Genomic DNA, 25,663 nt, shown 5'->3' with positions numbered 1-25,663 from the left:
TTCAATAAAACATTTAATTATAATAAAAATAAAATAAAATAATGACAAGAAAATAACTTAGGAATAAACCTAACCAAGGAGGTGAAATACTTACATGCTGACAACAATAAAACACTGATAGAGGATATTGAAGATGACTCAAAGAAACAGAAAGATATGCCATGTTGTTGGATTGGAAGAATTAATATAGTTAAAATGGCCATACTACCGAAAGCAATCTATGTATTTAATGTGATCAATATACCCATGACATTTTTCACAGAAGTAGAACAAATAATCCTGAAATTTATATGGAACAACAAAAGACCCAGAATTGCCAATGCAATCCTGAGGAAAAAGAACAAAGCTGGAGGCATAACCCTCCCAGAATTCAGACAATACTACAAAGCTACACTAAGTAAAATAGCGTGGTACTGGCACAAAAACAGACATATGGATCAATGGAACAGAATAGAAAGCCCAGAAATAAGCCCACACACCTGCAGTCAATTAATCTCCGACAAAGGAGGCAAGACTATACAGTGGAGAAAAAAGTCTCTTCAGCAAGTGGTGTTGGGAAAGCTGGACAGTCATATATAAATCCATGAAGTTAGAACACTCCCTCACACCATACACAAAAATAAACTGAAAATACAAGATATGACAAGATAAACACAAGATATGGCACCATAAAACTCCTCGAAGAGAACACAAACACATTCTCTGACATAAATTGTAGCAATGTTTTCTTAGGTCAGTCTCCCAAGGTAACAGAAATAAAAGCAAAAATAAACAAATGGGACCCAGTTAAGCTTATATGCTTTTGGACAGCAAAGGACACCATAAACAAAACAAAAAGACAACCTACGGACTAGGAGAAAATATTCACAAACGATGCAACTGACAAAGGCTTAATTTCCAAAATATACCAACAGCTCATACAACTCAATAGTAAAACAACAGACAACGCAATTAAAAATGGACAGAAGGCCTGAATAGACATCTTTCCAAAGAAGACATACAGATGAACAGGCACACGAAAAGATGCTCAACATTGCTAGTAATTAGAGAAATGCAAGTCAAAACTACAATGAGGTATCACCTCACACCAGTCAGAATGGCCATCATCAAAGTCTACACATAAATGCTGGAGAGGGTGTGGAGAAAAGAGAACCCTCCTATATTGCTGGTGGGAACGTAAATTGGTGCAGCCACTATGGACAACAGTATAGAGGTTCCTTAAAAAACTAAAAATAGAGTTGCCATATGATCCCACTCCTGGGCATATATCCAGAAAAGACAAAAATTCGAAAAGATACATGCACCCCAACGTTCACAGTAGCACTATTTACAACATCCAGATGTGGTCTCTACCATCACCTACGAAAAGAGGGACCCTTGAAAAAAAGGTCTGAGGCAGGAAATATACAAGGTAAGCCTGGGTTATCTTATGCTAGAAAGCAAGGAACTATCAAAAAGTCCTGTATGAAGTCAAAGTGTATCAAGTCAACAAGATACAGGACCCAAGAGTGGAAGGATTAATTTGAACATCAAAATAATGTCTGGAGTAGACTGAAACATTAAATACACAGGAAATCTACAAGCTCATTGTAGTGAAAAGTCATTTGTTTCCTTTGGAAGTTGCTAGAGCACCAACTCACTCTAAAAACTGATAGAGAATCATGCATTTATCTGGTCTTTAAGAAATGTATTTCAGGAAGATAAATTGTTAAGTTCCTTACAGAAAAATTCCAGCTAAGAAAAAGTGATGGAATTTAGACAATCACCATTAATTGAAGTAGAGGTCAGGGTAACATACACCAGTGAAATGCTAAAATCATTAGGTGACAGGTTAATAAATGGTGAACTTCAAATGCAGGGATCAGGCTGACCCCACCTGAATCCACTGATAAATCATCACTAAAGTTGGACAACCAGATATGTGCCTTCTGATGTGAAGGGACAGAGTACACAGCACACTTGAGAAAATTCATTCCTAAAATACTGAACCTGAATCTAGTCAAGCCTCTGGATGTAACTTCCACTTTATAGGGATAGAGGACTAAGTTAAAGGACACATAAAGAAGCAAACAGACATATGTTGACGTCCTACAGGATAAATGACCTGGCTCCTTCAACAAATGAATGATATGAAGAAAAAAGGGAGGAGTAGGAGATGGCAATCAAAACAAATATGTGGATAATGCTTGGACACTGATTCAAACAAAGGAAAAGGTAGGTTATCAATGATATGCCAGAAACCAGCAACTTTCATGTTCTAGCTATGATTTGATTAATACTGGTTACTAGTTGAGATGTTAGCTAGAGCATTTCAGTTAGTAAGTCGTAATACAAATTTAGGAAATACGAATCCAAGGTATATCATAATTCCCTCTCATGACCTCACCTGGTTTCCAGACTTGACTTTCCCATCGGGATGACACTTGCATCTCAAACATTGTACAACTGAAATCTGAACTCAGGTACGTATCTTCTGTTTCCCCCAAACCCATTCTTTTATCCCCCAAATTATTTTGGAGTTGCCTTCTACCATCTATATAGTAGCCCTTACCAGGAACCCAGAAAGTTCTTTACCAATTAAATATAATCAGTTTCTAAGTGTCGCCCAATTTTCCTTCCTAAACAACACTTTTAAAATTTGTCCTCATCTACTTTGCTAATACCACTACCTTAGATCAGGCCCTAGTCTTCCTGAACAATTAAGACATCCTCCTAGCTGCTTATCTTGCTTGTAGTCTTTTCCTCTCATGGCCGTCTACCACACAGCTGTCATTTGTCTGTAGAGCAAACTATCATGTCGTTCCTTTGCTTAAAACTCTCCAACAGCTGGTATTTACGACCTTTGTCGTGTGCTGCTTAGTTCTGATACACTGAAGTGACTGCAGTTTCACTGTTTGATGCCTTAGCGCCTTTGCTTCCACTGTTCCCTTTGCAAACAACCTCATCCCTTGCCTCCTGATTTAAATTCAGGTGTCAGCTCCAGGAATACCTTCCAGATTGGTGTTAGGTAGGTGCATCCATACCACCCTGTGTACATTTTATCACTGGGCTGATGACACTACTGAGTTACTGCATGAGACAACACTTTACTACCTTTACTTATTTCTGTTACAGATGAAATAAATATGAATATAGAGAATATATACCATTCTAGCAAAACTCATCCTCTTTGGACAGATTTTCAGGGCTTAAAGGACATATTTTGTTCTAAGGGCTCTTGAAGATGGAAAAAGAAAACAATTAGTGGTTCTGTTTTTGTTCAGCCATCACACAAAGAAGTTGAGCATTAGTTAGATAATCCAGAGCATCAGCTTTACTTTCCAATGTATTGTCTAACAATCAACTAAAAGTAAAGTGAGCTGTGCAGGTCAGGGTAGCCATCCCAGGATTAAAAACTGCCATAGATGAGCACTGACATGCATGTCAATGAGTTGAATTAACAAGAAGATAATTCTGCTGTATGAAATAATGCTCTTAAAGTACAGGAACACTTACCTGTTGCTAAAAGATTAATAAACATGATGGAAAAGACAACTATACAGACCATATTTCCACAGAAATATTTTTTATTACTCTACTCTTCACACTATGCTTGGGAACAGTAATTTATTAAGTCCAGGAGAAAAGATAATTCACTGACAGAATGAAACTTCCAAATTTTTTCATTTAAAATTTATAAGTAATTTAACTATAGACAGCATCAGGTAGAGAAGACCTTTATTCTGGACCCCCATAAAAACTAGGTTTTTGTCTATTAGAGAAGTCTCTTCTTGCCAGAACTGGTTTTCCTGTAAGCTCAGTAGGTTCTGGAGCTGATTATTACCACATTGCTCGCTGCACCCCAGACAGTTGCCCATGGTCGGCTAAGTGACGGAAGACGATACGACTAAGCCTCCAGCGCCGCTTTACACCTCGTGGACGGGATGTCATAACACACCGATTTCTGATTCTAACAGGACAGCTATCCCGGGGAAGGGCAGCAATTTCTTCATCAGCCACTTCCTAAGGGAAGTCACAACATTATTTACACAGATCACATGCATTTATTTATTCTAGATGATTAGTTAATGCTCAGAGGAAGAGAACGAAGGGCTAGATTCATTAATGTAGCCAAGTTTGGCAAAAGAACCCTGGACACCATAGTGAAATTTAAGCTCTGAGTAGAAACAAACAGATCAGAAAAATGACAGAAATGTTTGACATACAATGTAATTTTTCAAAATTTAATTGAAACAACGTAGATACACAAGAATCCACAAACCATAAGTGTAAAGCTCAACAAGTTTTCACAAACAGAACGTAGCTGTGTAACCAGCAACTAGATTAAGAAAAATTACCCGCACCCCAAGCCTTCCCTCTGCCTCCTTTCAGTCACTGACCTCCTGGCTAAGAGCTAACCTGGTTACTAACACCACAGATGAATTTTTCTTGTTTTGATTTTATATAAATGTAACCATGGAGTATAATAAAAACCATTCTTTTTTATTCATTTCTGTTTGGCTTCTTTCACTCAATAAAATGCTTGTGAGAGTCTTCATACTGGTGCATGCGTTGTAAGTTGTTCATTCTCATTGGTGCTAACTTTTATTGTGTGAATATGCCATAATTCATTTATCCATTGTACAGCTGATGGACATCCGGGTAGTTTCTAGTTTTGAGCTATTACAAATAGAGCTGCTACAGACATTCTCATTTCTCTTTTGGAAAATGTATGAATGCATTTCTGTTGTCTCCCCAAACGATTTTTTCCCAGCTTTCCTGAGATATAATTGACATATAACACTGTATAAGTTTAAGGTGTACAATGTGATATTTTGATGCATGTATATACTGTGAAAAATAATTACCACAATAAGGTTAGTTAACACCTCCATCACCCCACATAATTACTTTTTTGTGTGCGTGAGAACACTTAAGATTTACTCTTTTAGCAACTTTCAAGTATATAATATGGTATTGTTAACTGTAGTCACCATGTTGTACTTATTCAACCCCAGGACTTATTCACCTTAAAACTGGAGGTCTGTACCCTTTGGCCAACATCTCCCCATTTTCCCCAGTCCCCAGTCTCTGGTAACCACCATTCTACTCTGTTTCTATGAATTTGTTATTTTAGATTCCACATATAAGAGAGATCATACAGTATTTGTCTTTTTCTGACTTACTTCACTTAGCATAATGCCCTCAAGGTACATCCACGTTATTGCAAAGGGCAGGATTTCCTTCTATTTTATGGCTAAATAGTATCGTACTCTGTGCCTGTGTATGAATCACACTGAGTGTCACATTCATCTGTTGATGGACATTCAAGTGGTTTCCATGTCTTGGCTATTGTGAATAATGCTGGAGTGAACATAGGGGTGCAGATATCACTTCTATTTCTATCTAGTGATTTCATTTCCTTCAGATTTATACTGAGAAATGGAATTCCTGGATCATACATGGTAGTTCTATTTTTAACTTTTTGAGGAACCTCCATACTGTTTTCCATAGTGGCTGCACCAATTTACATTCCCGCCAACAGTGCACAAGGGTTCTCTTTTCCACATCCTCGCCAAAACTTATTTCTTGTCTTTTGGATAGTAGCCATTCTGACAGGTGTGAGGTGATAGCTCTTTGTGTTTTCATTTGCATTTCCCTGATAAGTGATGTTGAGCATCTTTTCATGTACCTGTTGGCCATTTTTATGTCTTTTTTAGAAAAATGTCTATTCAGGTTCTCTGCCCATTTTTTAATCAAAAAAAATTTGGGGGGCTACTGAGTTGTATGACTTCCTTACACTTTCAGGGTATTAACCCCTTATGAAGTACATGACTTGCAAATATTTTCTCCCATTTTGTAGGGTGCCTTTTCATGTTGTTGTTTCTTTTAGTGTGATGTAGTCTACTTGCTTATTTTTGCTTTTGTTGCTCGCACCTTTGGTGTCACACCTAAAGAATCACTGCAAAGACAAATGGCAAAGAACTTTTTTACCCTTTGTTTTCTTCTAGCAGTTTTACACTTTCAGATCTGTCCTTTAAGTCTTTAACTCATTTCAATTTAATTTTTGTGAGTGCGGTAAGATAGGGGTCCAATTTCATTCTTTCACATGCGAATATCCAGTCTCCCCAACACCATTTATGGAAAAACTATCCAATACCCACTGAGTATTTTTGGCTACCTTGTCAAATATTTGTTGACTATGTATCTGTGGCTTCATTTCTGGGTGTCTGTTTTTATGCCAATACCATACAATTTTGAATATTATAGCTTTTAAATCAGGAAATGTGATACCTCCAGCTTTTTTTTTTTTGCTTTTCTTTCTCGGGATTGCTTTGACTATTCGAGGGTCTTTTGTAGTTCCATACAAATTTTAAGATTATTTTTTCTATTTTTGCTTCTTCAATTTCTTTCATCAGTGCATATAGTTTTCAGTGTACAAATCTTTCACCTTCTTAATTTCTAGGTTTAGTTTTGACGCTATTGTAAATGGGATTGTTTTATTTCTTTTTCAGATAGTTTGTCAGTGTATAGAAACACAACTAAATTTTGTAGGTTGATTTGGTAACCTGCAACTTTACTCAATTTATGGATTAGTTCTAACAGTTTCTTGGTGGAGTCTTCAGGGTTTTCTATATATAATATCATGTTGTCTGCAAATAGAGAGAGTTTTACTTCTTCCTTCCTGATTAGATGCCTTCTATCTCTGTTTCTTGCCTGATAGCTCTGGCTAGGCTTTCTAGTACTCTGTTGAACAGAAGTGGCAAGAGTAGACATCCTTGTCTTGCTCCTGATCTTAGAGGAAAAACTGTTGAATTTGGTTTCCTAGTATTTTGTTGAGAATTTTTACATCTCTATTCATCAGGGATACTGACCTGTAGTTTTCTTCTTGTAGTGTCCTGATCTGGCTTTGGTATCAGGGCAATGCTGGGCTCATAAAATGACTTTGGGAATGCTTCCCTCTTCTTCAATTTTTTGGAAGAGTTTGAGAAGGATTGGCACTAATTCCCCTTTAAATGTTTGGTAGAATTCACTCATGAAGGCACAGTCCTGGGCTTTTCTTAGTAGGTTTCTGATTACTGATTCAATCTCCTTACTCATTATTGGTCACTGCAGATTTTCTAGTTCTTCATGATTCAGTCTTGATAGGTTATGTGTTTCTAGGAATTTATCCATTTCTTCTAGGCTAGCCAATTTGTTGGCATACAATTGCTCTTATCAGTCTCTTATGATTCTCTGTATTTATTTGGTATCAGTTGTAATGTTTCCTCTTTCATTGCTGATTTTATTGGAGTCTTCTGTCTTCTTTACTAGGTTAGCCAAGCTAAAGGCTCATCAATTTTATCTTTTCAAAAAACCAGCTCTTAGTTTCACAGGTCTTTAATTTTTCCGGTTTCTATTTTCATTAATTTCTGCTCTGATCTTTGTTTCTGCTAACTTTGGGCTTACCTGTTCTTCTTTTTCTAGTTCCTTGAGGTGTAAGTTAGGTTATTTCCCATAAGATTTTTGAATCATAAAAGTCTGAAACCTCTGGACTGAACATCAAGTAGGAGGAAAATGTGGTTTGAGGTGAAGTTGAAGAAGAAGGAAGGGCAGGAGCCCTCAGAACCTTGACACCTACGGTAAAGACTCTGACGGCTGGAGATGCAAAGACGAGTGATCAAGTGAGACTTACATTTTTAAAAGATCATTTGCAACGTAGGGAAATAAATATGGTAAGGGCAAAAATGGTTCAGGGGAGAAAAACAGAGATTACTGCAGTAGTTAGCACTAAGGTTTTGTCAGTACAGATTTAGTCTTATGTATGTGGTTGAAGTACGTGTATTATTGTGCGTGTGTGTGCATGTGTGTGTGTGTGTGTGTGTGTGTGTGTGTGTGTGTATGTGTGTGATTGACCCTGTACTAGACTATGATGGAAGCAAAATAATTACTCTAACATATTAGAAGTACATAAATGAGAAAATGTATATGAAAGCCACTAAATTTATATCAACTATTAAGCATTAAGAGTAGTTCCTGATCTCCAAAAGCTTATGCATGTGCTATTAAGAAATACTATTAAGAAAAAAAAAGAAATACTGAGAGAATTATATAAAACAACATGATTAAGTCAATGAATGGTAGACAGTAAATGCTATGGAGACAGGAGAAATGATTGGGCTGGCAGAATGAAGTAAAGTTTCTTGGAGACAGAACTTGAAGAATACCTACAAATTGTTTACATATGTGTGAATGTAAAGATTTAAGGCAGTGTACAAATGAGGAAATTGGGCAAAGGGAAAATGAAACAAAAGAGCCTTCTGTGAGAGCCTGTAAGTATGTTAGCACTGGGGCATAAATTTGACTTGTAAGCTAGTTGGCAGGCAACATAGTGCCATGATCACTTCCCATGATTCATAGAGTCTCTGCACAGCTATTGCTGGTTCTCATACCACAGACTCTTCTGGGGATCTTCATACATTTGTCCTCCACAACATCTTAAGCTGAGCTTCTCAGGAGCCACTTCTTATTACTTGCTAAATATAGGCAAGTAGCTTAATGTCACTACAGTAAAAGTCATAACAGAATGGTCCAGGGCACTCAGTTTTCTGCTTATCTGGCTTAATTTAGACAAGATTTAAAAAGAATCCACAGTAATGAGGGGCCTGTATATTATTCTCCAAATTTATATAAATGAAATATTATTTACTCTGAGCTTTTGATAAGTTTAATGGCTTTGAATTTGAGTTATACTCTCTGATAAGACTCTTTTTTTTTTTTTTTTTTTTGCGGTACACGGGCCTCTCACTGTTGTGGCCTCTCCTGTTGCGGAGCACAGGCTCCGGACACGCAGGCTCAGTGGCCATGGCTCGCGGGTCCAGCCGCTCCGCGGCATGTGGGATCTTCCCGGACCGGGGCACGAACCCGTGTCCCCTGCATCGGCAGATGGACTCTCAACCACTGCGCCACCAGGGAAGTCCCTGATAAGACTCTTGAATGCAGGTATTTTATGTCACCAGTTAGGCAGGACTTATGATTCAGGGAATCAAACAGAGTTGACATTCTCTTATTCAAGTTAGAGTGTGACAAGAAAGTAAACCTAAATGGAAGGCCACCGCATGGGCACAGGAATTCGGAGAGGCAGGCTTAGGGATGGCCCTGGATAAGGAATGGTGTAGGCCATGTGCTGGGCACCTGGCCCCACGCATTGGCAAAGACTCCCAATGCCTTGAGAGGTGAATGATTGGGATGATTGGAGAAATAACTATCCAATTTCTGTGTGGTTACCATGCATCAGTACTTTCTAAGCATCACCTAATGAAATGGTTAAAGAGCTAGTTAAGAATGAATAGTTCTTTTTTAATTTGAAACTCATCAAAATCAGTTACAAGGGTATTTGTTTACGTTGATTGAAAAAAATCTGATTACATTCTCCAGAAAGTATATTGATACTAAGTCACCACAAACTGTATTAAAAGTGATCTGATTTGATTTAATGATTTTATGGTAGATACTCATCTTACTTAGCTAACCTGAAGGTCTTTTGGCAGAATGGTATTCTTCCTGAGAGAATTGATCCGAAGCCTCTCATCTGCATACTCATAGGCCATTTTTCTTCTCTTCACATCACGCAACATTTTCCAATCTACATAGTAACTTCGAACTTGGCCTGAAGCTGATGAAGGAACCACCTAAGAGACAGAGACAAGGAACAAGTGAAGAACAGTCAGACCCAGACTCTGGCAGTTTCTCCATCCTGTGATCCTCTTTTAGTCACTATTTATGACCTTTTATCTCCCAAGTAATTATGGATAACTTTAATCATTTAAAATAATAGACTTCTTAATTCAGAACAAATAACTTTTATGGACATACATTAAGCCAAAATGGTGGTAATTAATACAATGCTAACAATGTGGGTTGGAAAGTGAAAAATTTTCTGAGATTTTTTATATAATTCTGTTTTACCTTTACTTAGGTTAATAAATATATGGTTCAAAAGTCAAAAAAGTATAGAAAGGGGGAGGAGGCCAAGATGGTGGAGTAGAGAGACATGGAGCTCACCTGCTCCCACAAATACACCAAAGATACATCTACACGTGGAACAATCCATACATGCTACCTACTGAAAGCCTGAGGAAGATCTCAGACAACCAAAGCTGCAAGAGAGATTTCCACAAAACCATGTAGGATGAAGGGAAAAGGGAGAAGAGGAATTGGGATGGGACCTGCACCCTTGGGAGGGAGCTGTGAAAGACGAAAGGTTCCCTCACCCTGGGGGCCTCCTTCACTGGCTGGGAGGTCTGCTGGGACAGCTAGGGAGCTTCAGAGGCTCAAAAGCAGAGTGCAGGAGCTGGTCTGCTGCCCCACAGGGTAGAGAGACCAGCACAGACGGTCTTTGCCACATTGCCACACTTTCCAGTCTGAGGTGCACCTGCTGGCGTGCATAGTGATTGGGTGTTGAAACTCAGTAGACAGACCTGGGGAGATGACTCGGTTTGGCTGTGTGAAGACAGCCCAAAGGGCCTGGAGTGTGGCCCGAGCCACAACTGGGGGTGTGCACAGGATGGAGCATGAGGCTGCCGTAGGAGCCCCACTGTCAACATGGGAAGGGAGGGGCATGAGTCCACTATAGCAGCCTCACTATCAGCATGCTCACAGCAGGGCACAGCTCCAACTGCAGTGGGTTTTGCAAACTTTGTGGGCACACACACATGGAGGCGGCACTGAATACTGAGGTGATCACTGGCACTCCTGCTTTAGGTGTGGGGCTGCAGCTCCAGAGGACTTTCTCGCCCATGGTTTTGTGAGGGTTTCTCACCCATACCTAACCTCCAAGCCGATTCCAAGCACGCCTGCAGCAGATGCAGCCCCCGAGGGCAGTGCCAGCAACAGTGATCTTTGTGGGTGTGCACACCAGATGGCAGGCAGTGTCACAGAGTTGCACATCACAGCAAACAGCTCCTGGGGAGGAACGCACAGGGGCTCCTTTCCCAGAGGGAGTGTTCTAGTCCTGCCTACCTCACATTGAAGCTTAGAATCGGATCTAGGGGCTTCCACTCCAACAAACGGGGAGCAGACTCTACCCCTGACTGGGTTGTAACAATCACAGAGAAAAGAGGAGTTCCTGCCCAACATCCAGTGCAGGCTCCAGTCAACACAATATCAAACACACCACCTATATCAAGAAGACAAGGGCCAGTACACCCTGAGGAAAGACACAGCAAGCCAAAAACAGCCCTCGCACCAAAAATACTGGACTCATACAGTCTACACAGGGTCACTCACAGATAAAAACAGCCCTTCAAAACCACAGTAGACAACTGTTTTCCCTAAATTCAGAGTAAGAGGGACTTCCCTGCTGGCACAGTGGTTAACAATCTGCCTGCCAATGCAGGGGATACAGGTTCAAGCCCTGGTCTGGGAAGATCCCACATGCCACGGAGCAACTAAGCCTGTGTGCCACAACTACTGAGACTGTGCTCTAGAGCCCGTGAGCCACAACTACTGAGCCCACGTGCCACAACTACTGAAGCCTGTGCACCTAGAGCCCGTGCTCCGCAACAAGAGAAGCCACTGCAATGAGAAGCCCATGCATCGCAATGAAGAGTAGCCCCACTTGCTGCAACTAAGAAAGCCCACATGCAACGAAGACCCAACGCAGCCAAAAATAGAATATAAATAAATAAATTTAATACTTAAAAAATAAATTCAGAATAAGAGAAATATAAGTAAAATGAAAAAGCAGAAGTATTACTCCCAATTAAAAGAACAGGTGAAATCCCCTGAAAGAACAAGCAATGAAACAGACCTCTCCAGTCTACATGACTCCAAGTCCAAAAAGGAAGTAATAAAAATGCTGAAGGGAGAGCAGCCAAGATGGCAGAGAAGGACCCTAAGCACACCTCCTCTCACGAGCACACGAAAATCAGAACAATCTGCAGAACCATTGTTAAAAAGGACTGAAACTTAGCAGAAAAGATTCTCTACATCTAAATACATAAAGATGGAACCACAATGAGATGGGCACACTCATGATATAATCAAATCCCATACCCCCAGGTGTGCTTCCCACAAACTAGAGAATAATTATATTGCACAGGTTCTCCCAAAGAAGTGAGAGTTCTGAGCCTGTCAGACTCCACTCCCAGCCCAGGGGTCTGACATGGGGAAGAGGAGCCCCCAGAGCATTTGGCTTTGAAGGCCAGTGGGGCTTGATTGCAAGAGTTCCACAGGAATGGGGGAAATAGAGACTTCACTCTCAAAGTGCGCACACAAAATCTCACATGCGCCGGACCAAGGGCAAAAGCAGTAATCTGACAGAAGCCTGGGCCAGACCTACCTGCTGGTCTTGGAGGGTCTCCTGGGGAGGTGGCTGTGGCCCACCCTGGGGACACAGACTCTGGTGCCTGATGTATCAGGGAGCATTCATCTGCATGTGTGAGTTCTTGTGGAGGCTGACATTTTGGCACAAAGACCTGGCCCCACCCATCCATAGGCTCAAGTACTGAGAGGCACTGAGGCAAACAATACAATGGGCAGGGACACAGTCAAACCCATCAGCAGACAGGCTACCTAAAGACTTCCTGAGCTCACAGCCTCCTCTAGATATGTCCCTAGACATGGTCCTGTCCATCAGAGGACCAAGACCCAGTTCTACCCACCAGGGGACAGGCACCAGCCCCTCCCACCAAGAAGCCTGCACAAGCCTCTACACCAGGCTCACCTACCAGGGGACAGTCACTAGAAGCACGAAAACTACAGTTCCGCAGCCTGCAGACTGAGTCCACAAACACAGGCCAGACACTACCCTGGGACCAGCTGGCCCCTGATCCTTGAGGGATGAGAGGGGAGTGCACTGCTGGGACACAAATGACGTTTCCTACAGAGGGCCAGTTTTCCAAGGTGGAGGACCGAAACCAACCTACCACGTACATAAAAACACAAATAGCAATTTACATAAAATGAGGCAACAGAGGAATATGTTTCACACGAATAAACAAGATAAAACCCCAGAAGAACAACTAAGTCACGTGGAGATAGGCAATCCACCCAAGAAAGAGTTCAGAGTAATGATCGTAAAGACGATCAAAGAACTTGGGAGGAGAATAGATGCACAGAGCAAGAAATCAGAAGTTTTAAAAAAGAATTAGAAAATATAAAGAATATAAAGAACTAAAAATACAATAACTGATATAAAAAATACACTAGAAGGAATCTACAGTAGACTAAATGATTCAGAAGGACGGATCAGTGAGCTGGAAGACAGGTAGTGGAAATCACTGCCACTAAACAGAAAGAAGAAAAAAGAATGAAATGAAATGAGGACAGCTTAAGAAACCTCTGGGATAACATCAAGCACACTAATACTGGCATTTTAGGGATCCCAGAAGGAGGGAGAAAGGGTGGTCTTGGAAAATAAATGAACAGATAATAGCTGAAAACTGCCCTAACCTGGGGAAGGAAACAGTCACCCAAGTACAGGAAGTGCAGAGAGTCCCATACAGGATTAACCCACAGAGGAATACACCACAATGCATTGTAAGAAAGATGACAAAAGTTAAATATAAAGAGAGACTATTAAAAGCAACAAGGGAAAAGCAACAAATAACACACAAGGGAACTCTGATAAGGCTATCAGCTGATTTTTCAGCAGAAACTACAGGCTAAAAGGGAGTGGCATGATATACTTAAAGTGATAAAAGAGAAAAACCTACAACCAAGAATACTCTACCCAGCAAGGCTCTCATTCAGATTTCATGGAGAAATCAGAAGCTTTACACACAAGCAAGAGCTAAAAGAATTCAGCACCACCAAACCAGCTTTACAGCACCTGCTAAAGGAACTTCATCAGGCGGAAATGAAAAGGCCACAACTAGAAGCAAGCAAATTACAAAATGGAAAAGCTCATTGATAAAGGCAAACATACAATAAAGGTAGAAAATCATCCATGCACAAAGCTAGTAGGGAGGTTAAAAGACTAAAGTAGTAAAATCATTTGTAACCATTGTAAGCAGTTAAGCGATACACAAAACAATCAGACGTAAAATGTAAAATCAAAAACAGTAACAGTGGGCTTCCCTGGTGGCGCAGTGGTTGAGAGTCCGCCTGCCACCGCAGGGGACACGGGTTCGTGCCCCGGTCGGGGAAGATCCCACATGTCGCGGAGTGGCTGGGCCCGTGAGCCATGGCCGCTGAGCCTGCGTGTCCGGAGCCTGTGCTCCACAACAGGAGAGGCCACAACAGTGAGAGGCCACAACAGTGAGAGGCCCACGTACCGCAAAAAACAACCCAAAAAACCAAAAAACAGTAATAGTGAGGAAAGGAGACTACAAATGCAGTGAGTGTAGCTAAGATGCATTAGAAATTAAGAGATGGGCAACTTGAAACAAGCATGCATAAATATAGACTCCTATACAAAAACCTCATGGTAACTGCAAAACAAAAATCTATGATAGATACAGACACAAAAAAGAAAAAGGAATCCAAACATACCACTAAAAATAGTCATCAAATCACAACACAGGAGAACAGGAGAAAAAAGGGCAAAAAAAGACCTACAAAAACAAATCCAAAGCAATTAACAAAATAGTAATAGGAACATACATATTGATAATTACCTTAAATGTAAACAGACCAAATGCTCCAACCAAAAGACACAGACTGACTGAATGGATACAAAAACAGGACCAGTATATTTGCTGCCTACAAGAGACACACTTCAGATCTAAAGATGCATACACACTGAAAGTGAGGGAATGGAAGAAGATACTCCATGCAAATGCAAATCAAAAGAAAGTCAGAACAGCAATATTTATATCAGACAAAATAGACTTTAAAAAAAAGACTGTTACAAGAGACAAAGAAAGACACTACATAATGATCAAAGGATCAATACAAGAATATATAATAATTTTAGTGGGGGACTTTAACACCCCACTTACATCAATGGACAGATCATCCAGACAGAAAATCAATAAGGAAACACAGGCCTTAAATGACACATTAGACCAGATAGACTTAATTGATATTTATAGAGCATTCCATCTGAAAGCAGCAGAATACAAATTCTTTTCAAGGGCACATGGAACATTCTCCAGGATAGATCACATGCTGTGCAACAAAGCAAACCCTGGTAAATTTAAAAAAACTGAAATCATATCACGCATCTTTTCTGACCACAACACTATGAGGATAGAATTCGACTACAAGAAAAAGACTGCAAAAACACAAACACATGGAGGTTAAACAATATGCTACTAAACAATCAATGGATCACTGAATAAGTCAAAGAGGAAATCAAAAAATACCTGGAGACAAATGAAAATGAAAACACAACAATCCAAAATCTATGGGACACAGCAAAAGCAGTTCTTAGAGGGAAGTTTAGAGATGCAAGGAAACAAGAAAAATCTCAAATAAACAGCCTAACCTTACACCTAAAGCAACTAGAGAAAGAAGAACAAAACCCAAAGTTAGTAGAAGGAAAGAAATCATACAGATCAGAGCAGCAATGAAATAGAGACTAAAAAAATAGGAATGACGATGAAACTAAAAGCTAGTTCTTTGAAAAGATAAACAAAATTGATAAGCCTTTACCAGACTCATCAAGAAAAAAAAGCGAGCAGTCCCAAATCAATAAAATAGAAATAGAGAAGTTACAACTGCCACCACAGAAATACAAAGAATCATAAGAGACTACTTTGAGCAACTATATGCCAATAAAATGGACAACCTAGAAGAAATGGACAAATTCTTAGAAAGGTACAATCTTGCAAGACTGAACCAGGAAGAAATAGAAAATATGAACAGACCAATTATAAGTAGTGAAATTGGGTTGGTAATTTAAAAACTCCCAACAAGCCAAAGTCCAGGACCAGATGGCTTCACAGGTGAATTCTACTGAACATTTAGAGAAGAGTTAATAACTATCCTTGTGAAACTATTCCCAAAAATGGCAGAGGAAGGAACACTTCTGAACTCATTCTATGATACCACCATCACCCTGATACCAAAACTAGACAAAGAACCCACACAAAAAAAGAAAAGTACAGGCCAATATCACTGATGAAGATAGATTCAAAAATCCTCAACTAAATATTATCAAACCAAATCCAACGATAGGTTAAAAGGATCATATACCATGATCAAGTGGGATTTATCCCAGAGATGCAAGGATTTTTCAATATCTGCAAATCAATCAGTGTGATACACCACATTAACAATGAAGAATAAAAAGCATATGATTATCTCAATAGTTGCAGAAAAAGCTTTTGATAAAATTCAACATCCATTTATGATAAAAACTCTCCAGAAAGTGGGCACAGAGGGAACCTACCTTAACATAATAAAGGCCATATATTACAAACCCACAGCTAACATCATACTCAATGGTGAAAAGCTGAAAGCATTTCCTCTAAGATCAGGAACAAGACAAGGATGGCCACTCGTGCCACTTTTATTCAACATAGTTCTGGAAGTCCTAGCCACAGCAATCAGAGACAAAAAGAAATTAAAGGAATCCAAAATGGAAAAGAAGAAATAAAACTGTTGCTGTTTTCAGATGACACTATACACAGAAAATCCTAAAGACGCCACAAGAAAGCTACTAGAGCTCGTCAAAGAATTTGATAAAGTTGTAGGATACAAAATTAATACACAGAAATCTGTTGCATTTCTATACACAAACAATGGAATATCAGAATGAGAAATTGAGGAAACAATTTATATTGTTATATTAACAATATAAACAATTTATATTATTAACAATAATATAAACAATTTTTTTATTTAGAGAATACTTTATTAGTTTCTGTAATCAAACCCATGTAGATAAGACCTTACATATTTAATACAGTGTGCTACCCCTGTACAAATGGAAAAAATTATGTTTAACGTTTCTAGACCAATATGGCTGTTGATTTCTGTACAATGCCAACCCAACATGGTACAACTGGGATACTTCTCCAAAGTTGACAGCACAGTTAAAGTTTCCCATCAAAAGAATAAACTACCTATGAATAAACCTACCTAAGGAGGCAAAAAACCTGTACTGCAAAAACTGAGAGACACTGAACATGGCACAAACAGATGGAAAGATATACCATGTTCTTGGGTTGGAAGAATCAATATTGTTAAAATGACCACACTACCCAAGGCAATCTACAGATTCAGTGCAATCCAATGGCAACAGATTAGATAGAAATCAACCACAAGAAAAAGACAAGTGTAATCTAAAGGCATATCAAATTACCAATGGCATTTTTCACAGAACTAGAACAATGTTTAAATTTATATGGAAACAGAAAAGACCCCAAAAAGCCTAAACAATCTTGAGAAAGAAGAATGGTACTGGAGGAATCACCTTTCTTGACTTCAGACAATACTACAAAGTTAGAGAAATCAATACAGTATGGTAGTGGAACAAAAACAGACACATAGATTAATGGAACAGGATAGAAAGCCTAGAAATAAACCCACACACCTATGGTCAATTAATCTATGAAAAAGGAGGCAAGAATAGACAATGGAGAAAAGACAGTCTCTTCATTAAAAGGTCCTGGAAGAACTGTACAGTTATGTGCAAAAGAATGAAATTTGAACACAATAGATAAAAATAAACTCAAAATGGATTAAAGACCTAAATGTAAGACTAGATACTATAAAACTCCTAGAAGAAAACATAGGCAGAACACTCTTTGACATAAATTGCAACAATATGTTTTTGGATCCACCTTCTAGCAAAATGGAAATAAAAATAAACAAATGGGACCCAGTTAAACTAAGCTGTTGCACAGCAAAGGAAATCATAAAGAAAACAAAAAGAAAACCAACCAACTAGGAGAAAATATTTGCAAACAATACTTCTGACAAGGGATTAATTTCCAAAATATACAAACAGCTCACACAGCTTAATATAAAAAAAAAATCAAAAAATGGACAGAAGACCTAAATAGTCCTAAATAGACATTTCTCCAAAGAAGACATACAGATGGCCAACAAGCATATGAAAAGATGCTCAATATTGCTAATTATTAGAGAAATGCAAATCAAAACTAAAATGAGGTATCACTTCACACAGGTCAGAATGGACACCATCAGAAAGTCTACAAATAACAAATGCTGGAGAGGTTGTGAGAAAAGGGAACCCTCCTACACTTTGGTGGGAATGTAAATTGGTGCTGCCACTATGGGAAACAGTATGGAGGTTCCTCAAGAAACTGAAAATAGAGTTACCATATGATCTTGCAATCCCAGTCCTGGGCATATATCTGGAAAAAAACTTTAATTAGAAAAGATACATGAAGACCAATGTTCATAGCAGCACTATTTACAACAGCCAAGACATGGAAGCAACCTAAGTGTCCATCAATAGGTGAATGGATAAAGAAGATGAAATATTACTCAGCCATAAAAAAGAAATAATGCCATTTGCAGCAACATGGATGGACCCAGAGATTATCATACTAAGTGAAGCAAGTCAGAGAAAGACAAATATAACTTATATGTGGAATCTAAAAAATAGTACAAATGAACTTATTTACAAATCAGAAACAGACTCACAGACACGGAAAACAAACTTATGGTTACCAAAAGGGATAACAGGACGGGAGGAAGGAGAGGTAGATAAATCAGGAATATAGGATTAACAGATACACATTAGCATATATAAAACAGATAAACAAGGATTTACAGTATAGCACAGGGAAATATATTCGATCTTATAATAACCTATAATGGAAAAGAATCGAAAAAAATATATAAAACACACCAAATATAACCAAATCACTTTGCTGAAATCAACTATAGTTCAATAAAAAAATGAAATTTTAAGAAAGTATAGACATACAGTGGATTCACCCTCCCACCTCGTCCCTCACCAGCCAAGTGACCACACCCCCACCTCCAGAGGTATCCAGTTACTATTTTCTTGTGCAGCCTTCCAGAGATTTTTGTCTATAAAATACATGTACACATGCCCACTCCCGTGTTTCTTCCCCTACCCCCTTTTTTCACATTTAACAATACATCTTGGAGATCTTTCCATATCCATATGCCAAAAAGCTTCCACATTGTTTTAGGTCACATAATATTCCACTATATGGATGTGACCAGGTTCAGGAGACACTACCTCAAAATATGGCTCCTTTGGCATACTGACTATTTCAAGCAAATGGAATTTGAGAAATAGCAGGTGCAAGAAGGGCTTTCTGACCTTCCCCTGAAACAGGTCATAAGACCCTTATGTGAGAGGTGCCCTCCCTATAGCCAGGGCATGAAAGAAGCATCTTTATGTCTGAAGCCTGAGGGACACTGAGAAGAATCTGAATAACAGGCCTTGCTAAGTTTCCCTTAGTTTTCTACACTTAGCCCATACCTTTTGTCTTATCAAATTTCCCCATGACTTTCCAGGCTTCATCAAACCTAGCACAAAACTACTCAGGTTTAACTTCTTTGGGTCTTCATTTCCCTATGAAACTTCCTGTGTCGGGTAAAACTTACAAATTTGTATGATTTTCTCTTGTTACAAGGGCCCCAGCTGAGAACTTAGAAGAAGATAAAGCAGTTACTTTTTCCTCCCCACAGATGCATCATGATTTATTATCCTGTGACCTACTGGTGGACAGCTAGACCATACCTCACCAGTTATCATTATAAACAATGCTGCAATGAATAATGTCTTATGTAAATCATTTCATATATATTTCTATGTATCAGTAGGATAAATTCTTGGAAGCAGAACTGCTGGGTCAAAGCATTATTTCAAAATTATAATTTGAAATTATCATTGACCTAATATTTCTTAGCATGAGTTGTCCAGTAATAAAATAGTAGGCTCCTCATTGTCACATGTTTACATGGTGCGAGTTTACAATTCTGACTGACAGTACAGGCAGAGAGAGTATAGGCCACTAGAAACTCTAGTCTCCCCCAAACCAGAGCAAATATTATATGTTCGTTAAATTGCAGCTATAGAAAATAATGATGGTCTCTTATAACTGCTGTTTTAGAAACAAATATATGTACAGCATTATACAGAATATAAAGCTGAAAATGAGAATAGTAGATTAGAAAGAAAACGTTTTTTCAATCTATTAACAAAAGATAAACTGAGCATCTTCAATGCTTCAAAGTCTCATGGGGAAATACAACAACTCTAAAATCTGCTTTTTGGAAATAAGACAGCATGAAGGAAATTTCAATATCGATTTGACACGACTGAGTCAAATGAACACGTGGTCACTGTGGCTGGAAATGAGCATCATGGAAAGGAAGGAAGAGAAGGTTAAGTTTTTCCAAACCAAAAGAGGAAATGAACAAGATATAGTGGTAAGGTCTGAGGAGATCATTTTGGCTGAGAGAAACAATTCACATTAAGGGTCAATGCAAGGTTTGTTTTTATCTATGACATTGAAAGTTAAAGAGAATTAGAAAACAAAATTAAACATTTTTCCCCTCAATTCTTTTCCAGACTATTCCTAATCAACATCCTCTCTACCATCTCCTAACAGGTTTCTATTTATTTAAGAAAACAAAACAAAACACCTTTCATTCTTTTTCCACAACTTTCTTTCTGACTATAAAAGCAATACACTTTAAAAATAAACACTTATTGGTCTATTATAGTAATTTCTTCTGTAAATAGTGTATGTCCTTTGCCCACATTTCTATTGTCAGTATTTTCTTACCAGTTTATAACAGTGCTTTATATATTAAGATTGCATTGTTCTGTACTTATCCTATCCTGCCCCTCTCTCTCACCGCTCTTCACCTCCTAAAACTCTTCCACTGGGCCCTCTTCAACTCATGGTCTACCATCGCCGAAATTTTCTAAATCCTCAATTCCTTAACATCTCCTTCAGATATTTGCTCTAGAGAATCTTGAATCTCAGATAGTTTCCCCGTAGCTCTTTTTTTCTCTCACGAGTGGGAGAAAGCTTCCTGGCTCTTTGCTGCAGTTTCCAGACTGTCCCTCCTTCCTGAAAGTAAGCTTTGGCTCTTGTGCCATTGGGTTGTACTCCCACCACAGGTCACCACTGCAGTCATCTACCACAGCCCCCACCATTCCCTTTCGTTTTTCACTCACTGTAAATGCTGGCTCACTGTCGCTCTCTCCAATATTCTTCCTGTCTTAATTCCTGGTGATCTCAACACACATGAAATTACACTGTGATCTCTCCATTCCTCGAACTCTTTTCCTCCAGTGATTTTTGTCCTCCACTCTTCTTTACCTATTCACTTCCATGCCCTAGGTCTTTTATTACCAGTAGGTGCAAGCCCTCCATTGTCTCAGCTGTGTGTATCTCATTCTCTATCACTTCTTTCTAGCTTGCTCCTTCTAACACCTCATAACAGCTCCTCTGAGACTTTTAATCCATTGTTCCTACCAGCTCTTCACTGGCTCTCAGCTTTTGATTTCCTATCTCCCGCTTACCCAGCCTGAATTCCATGGTCCGTAAATACAATGTCATCTTTCAGACACCCTCAACTCCCTGGTCCCTCTCTCACTTCACTGTACTGGCTCTAATTCTTGCCACTATTCTTCCGATCTACTCTTGACTATTTTACACCATCTTTCCTCAAATCTCTGACACCTGCTCCCACATCCCCACATTTAGCTGATGACTTCAATTTCTCTTTAATTACGAAATTAAAAGCACCTGTAATCAGATATAGAGAACAGACTTCTGGCTGCCAAGGGGGAGGGACAGATGAGGGTTTGGGATTAGCAGATGCAAACTATTATATAGAATGGATAAACAAAAAGGTCCTACTGAATAACACAGGGAACTATATTCAATATCCTATAATAAACCATAATGGAAAAGAATATGAAAAAAAATATGTATAACTGAATCACTTTGCTGTACAGCAGAAATTAACACAACATTGCAAATCAAGTATACTTCAATTAAAATAAATTTTTAAAAAAGCATCTGTAGTCACATGTACTACATTCCATCCTGTTATTAAAGATCTGCTCTGTCCAATACAGTAGCCACTAACCACACACAGCTAGTGAGTTTGAAATATAACGAGAGAAACGTAATTCCTAATTTTATTTAATTTTAATTAATTAAAAAATTTAAACGGAAGCAAGATAAACATTAACTTTAGTGTTTTGGTAGGACTACATTTTCCGTTTAAAAAATAAATTTATTTTTTAAAATTTATTTTTGGCTGCATTGGGTCTTCCTTGTGGTGGCTTCTCTTGTTGCAGAGCACAGGCTCTAGGTGCCCAGGCTTCAGGAGTCGTGGCTCGCGCGCTCTAGAGCACAGGCTCAATAGTTGTGGTGCATGGGCTTAGTTGCTCTGCGGCATGTGGGATCTTCCCGGACCAGGGCTCGAACCCATGTCCCCTACGTTGGCAGGCAGATTCTTAACCACTGCACCACCAGGGAAGCTCCTACATTTTCCATTTTAATGGTGGAAAATTTAGCATCCAAGCTAAGATGTGCTTTAAGTATAAAATACAAACCTGATTTTGAAGATCTAGTATGAAAAAAAGAATGTAAATACCTCATACATCACGTTTATAAGACTACATATTGAAATAATATTTTTGACATACCTAGTTAAATAAAATATTTTAATAAAATTAATTTCATCTGCTTTTTACTTTTTTTAATGTGGCCACTTAGAAACTTTTAAGTTACATATGTGGTTGGCATTTTATTTCTACTGGACAACGCTATTACAGATTAACTATGTTCCTAAGACCAAACAATTGAACACAAAACTCAACATCTCTTGCCTACACAGCGGTACAGCTCCAGCAATTCTTCCCTCTCCTACATCATCCATTTTCCCCACTTTACAGAACCTTTCCCTTTAACACAAAAACATGCAGTTACTTCTGTCACGTTAAAAAAAAAATAACACATAACACCCACTCTTAACCCACCTCCTCTGCAGTTATTGACCCATTTTTCTGCTCCCCTTTGCGGCAAAACGTTTTCAAAGGCTTGTCTATATTCGTAGTCTCCAATTTCTTTCCTCCTATTCTATCGTGAACGCTTTCGCCCCCACCACGCCATCGAAACGGCTAAGATCGAGGTCCCAACAATTTCCACTCTGCTAAACCCAACAAGCAATTCTCAGCTCGTCTTTTAATTGACTTTGAGCAGAGAGTTGCCCACTCCCTGCTCCTGGAGTGCTTCCGGGCCACCACGCTCTCCTCCCTCGCTCTGCTTCTTTCAAGTCTCCTTTGCTGGGCTCTCTTAACATTGAAGGCTCTGGGGCCTCATTCCTCGGACACCTTCTCTCCCCACCTACACTCCTTATCTGTCAATCTGTAGCTTTCAACGGCAGTCAGCTCTAAGCTTACGAATATCAAATTTACATCTGCAGCTCGGCCCTCCCCTGAAGCAGGCCGGAGGAGGGAAGTGGGCAGAGCGAAAACCCTGAGACGAGTCTGCACTGGGCGCTACAGCTGGCATAATAGTGGGGGACCCGTGGGTTTGGGGGTTCAGAGGAGAGGGGGAGGAGGGTATAAGGGCGTGGCGCAGACCTGCCGGACTGTCCGCAGCAGAGAGCCGAGCGTGGAGGCCGCCATGTTGTCCGCCGCAAATGTCAAACTGCTGCAACTTTATTAACGCTGCCGGATACAGCGAGGACACGAGGGGCGGGACCTGGGCCGCAGGGGGCGGGGCGGCAGGCGGGTCTTTAGCGTATAGGAAGGAGGGCGTAGTTAATTGGATGTACGTTCTCGCGGTATTCAACGGAATATGGGCAAATTAACTATCTGGGAGCGGAGCTGTGATACTGATATTGGAGTCTGACGGTCGTTGTCTGTTCCTCGTTTCCTGAGCGCTTTACACACCCTCTTAAATTACCTTCGTCCTTTTCCACCCTCCCTTACCTACCAGTTCATTGTTACTAATTTCTCTTTCCCCAAATTCTTCTCGCTCAACCTACTTCTCCTGTATCCTCCATTAATTTAGGATGCTACTTGCCAGAAACCTACAAGTATGGACAGCTCCTCCTTCTCTGTCCTCCTTCCTGTGTGGATTTTGCAAATCTCTCCTCTCTGCTATAAAGATAGTGCTCATGTTGAGAATGGCAATGCTATACTTCCCATTTATATGTCTAGGGTTTAAAAAATATATATGTTTAAAAATATGTATATTGTGTATTGGAGCTTTAGGTGAAAAGCGCTTAAAAATTTTTTTTTTCGGGGGCGGGGCTGGGGCCGGAAGCATTGCCATTTAAAAATTGCTGAAAGGGTACTTTCAGTTCCTTTTCATAGCAAATGTCCTTGGTCTGGAATGAACCTTTTGTGGGACTCCTTTACTTTGTGTAGATGTAAGGCAAGTACCACCCACCTACCACCCTGGTAGAAGAGTATCAAGGAGTATATATTAGCTTGGCAAAGACCTGTATTTTAGATGTGCTGATTGATGAAGTGAGGAGATTCCCCTGTGTGCTATTTGCATCTACATTATTGGACAGGAGTCTTCTGGGAAGGGAAGCTGAGTGCAGACTCCTTTCTTTAGAGAGAGATTCAAGTGTATTGGAACATGTGTAATGAACTGGGGAGGGACTGATTGAGGCCAGCTGGCAGGAAAGGACAGCATAAGCCCCTGTCATGGTAGAATCAGAAAATTCCTGAACCAGTGTCAGGCAGGCATTTAGTCCTAATTCTAGCCGATGTAATACCTCTGCACAGTTGAGGGTTATCTTCTGCAGTTGTATTCTATTACAAGTTAATCACTAAAGGGATGTTACCTATAAGTTTAAATTATATGTAATGGTGCATTTCTGGGAACCCTGCCTCCTAGATAATAAGCATTAAGCTAAAATACCTTTATTTAGCTCACGGGAAACATCCTGACCAGGCCCACCTGTGAATGGCTGCAGGAAGGAAGCAATTAACTCGTCCCCTCCGGAGTCTGGCCAGAACCAAGACTTTACCCCCTTCCCTTTTAGTATAAAAGAAGCCTGAATTCTAACTCTGGGAAGGCGGTTCTTCAAGAGACTAGTCCACCATTGTCTCTGTCTGCCAGCTTTCCAAATAAAGTCACTATTCCTTGTCCCAACAACTTGTCTCTTGATTTATTGGCCTGTCGTGTGGTGGGCAGTACGAGCTTAGACTCAGTAACACAATTAGCTCACGAAGTAGGTGAGTCAGCTTTATACACAGCAGCCTTTTGTTTTCTTTCTGTAAGACTAGTTCTGAAAGCATCTTTAAACAGCATTGTAACTTTAAAAAAATTGTGGTAAAATATACATAACATAAAATTTACCATCTTAACCATTTTTAAGTGTACAGTTCAGTGGCATTAAGTATATTCACGCTGTTGTGCAACCATCACCACCATCAATCTCCAGAACATCTTTGTCTTCTCAACTGAAACTCTGTACCCATTAATCAGTAAGTTCCCCTTCCGCCTGCATCCCAGCCCCTGGCAACCACCATTTTGCTTTCTGTCTGTGTGAATTTTTCTACTCTCTCTATATCTTACATAAGTGGAATCATACACTTGTTCTTTTGTGTCTGGCTTCTTTCACTTAACATCTTCAAGGTTCATCCTTGTTGTAGCATGCTTCAATACATCCTTACTTTTTATGACTGAATAATACTCCATTGTGTGGATGTACAACATTTTGTTTATTCATCTGTCGATAGACACTTGTTTTCCCTCTGCCTTTTGGCTATTGTGAATAATGCTACTATGAATATATATGTATGTACAAATATCTT

At 39.5% G+C, this 25,663-nt stretch overlaps 1 protein-coding gene across 1 annotated transcript; it reads right to left on the bottom strand.

The window, feature by feature from the left end:
• Window positions 1-3,548: 3,548 nt before the first annotated feature.
• MRPS14 (mitochondrial ribosomal protein S14) lies at window positions 3,549-23,536 on the bottom strand. The gene is made up of 3 exons (XM_060132960.1): window positions 23,471-23,536; window positions 9,492-9,650; window positions 3,549-4,002 (listed from the first exon to the last, which is right to left on the bottom strand). The coding sequence occupies exons 1-3, from the start codon at window positions 23,513-23,515 to the stop codon at window positions 3,820-3,822; spliced, it is 387 nt and encodes a 128-aa protein (XP_059988943.1). The 5' UTR covers window positions 23,516-23,536; the 3' UTR covers window positions 3,549-3,819.
• Window positions 23,537-25,663: the final 2,127 nt, after the last annotated feature.

This window comes from Lagenorhynchus albirostris, chromosome 2 (assembly GCF_949774975.1).
Source record: "Lagenorhynchus albirostris chromosome 2, mLagAlb1.1, whole genome shotgun sequence".
NCBI lineage: Eukaryota > Metazoa > Chordata > Mammalia > Artiodactyla > Delphinidae > Lagenorhynchus > Lagenorhynchus albirostris.
The sequence above is the reverse complement of the archived record's forward strand: the minus strand, read 5'-3'. Positions and strand labels throughout refer to the sequence as shown.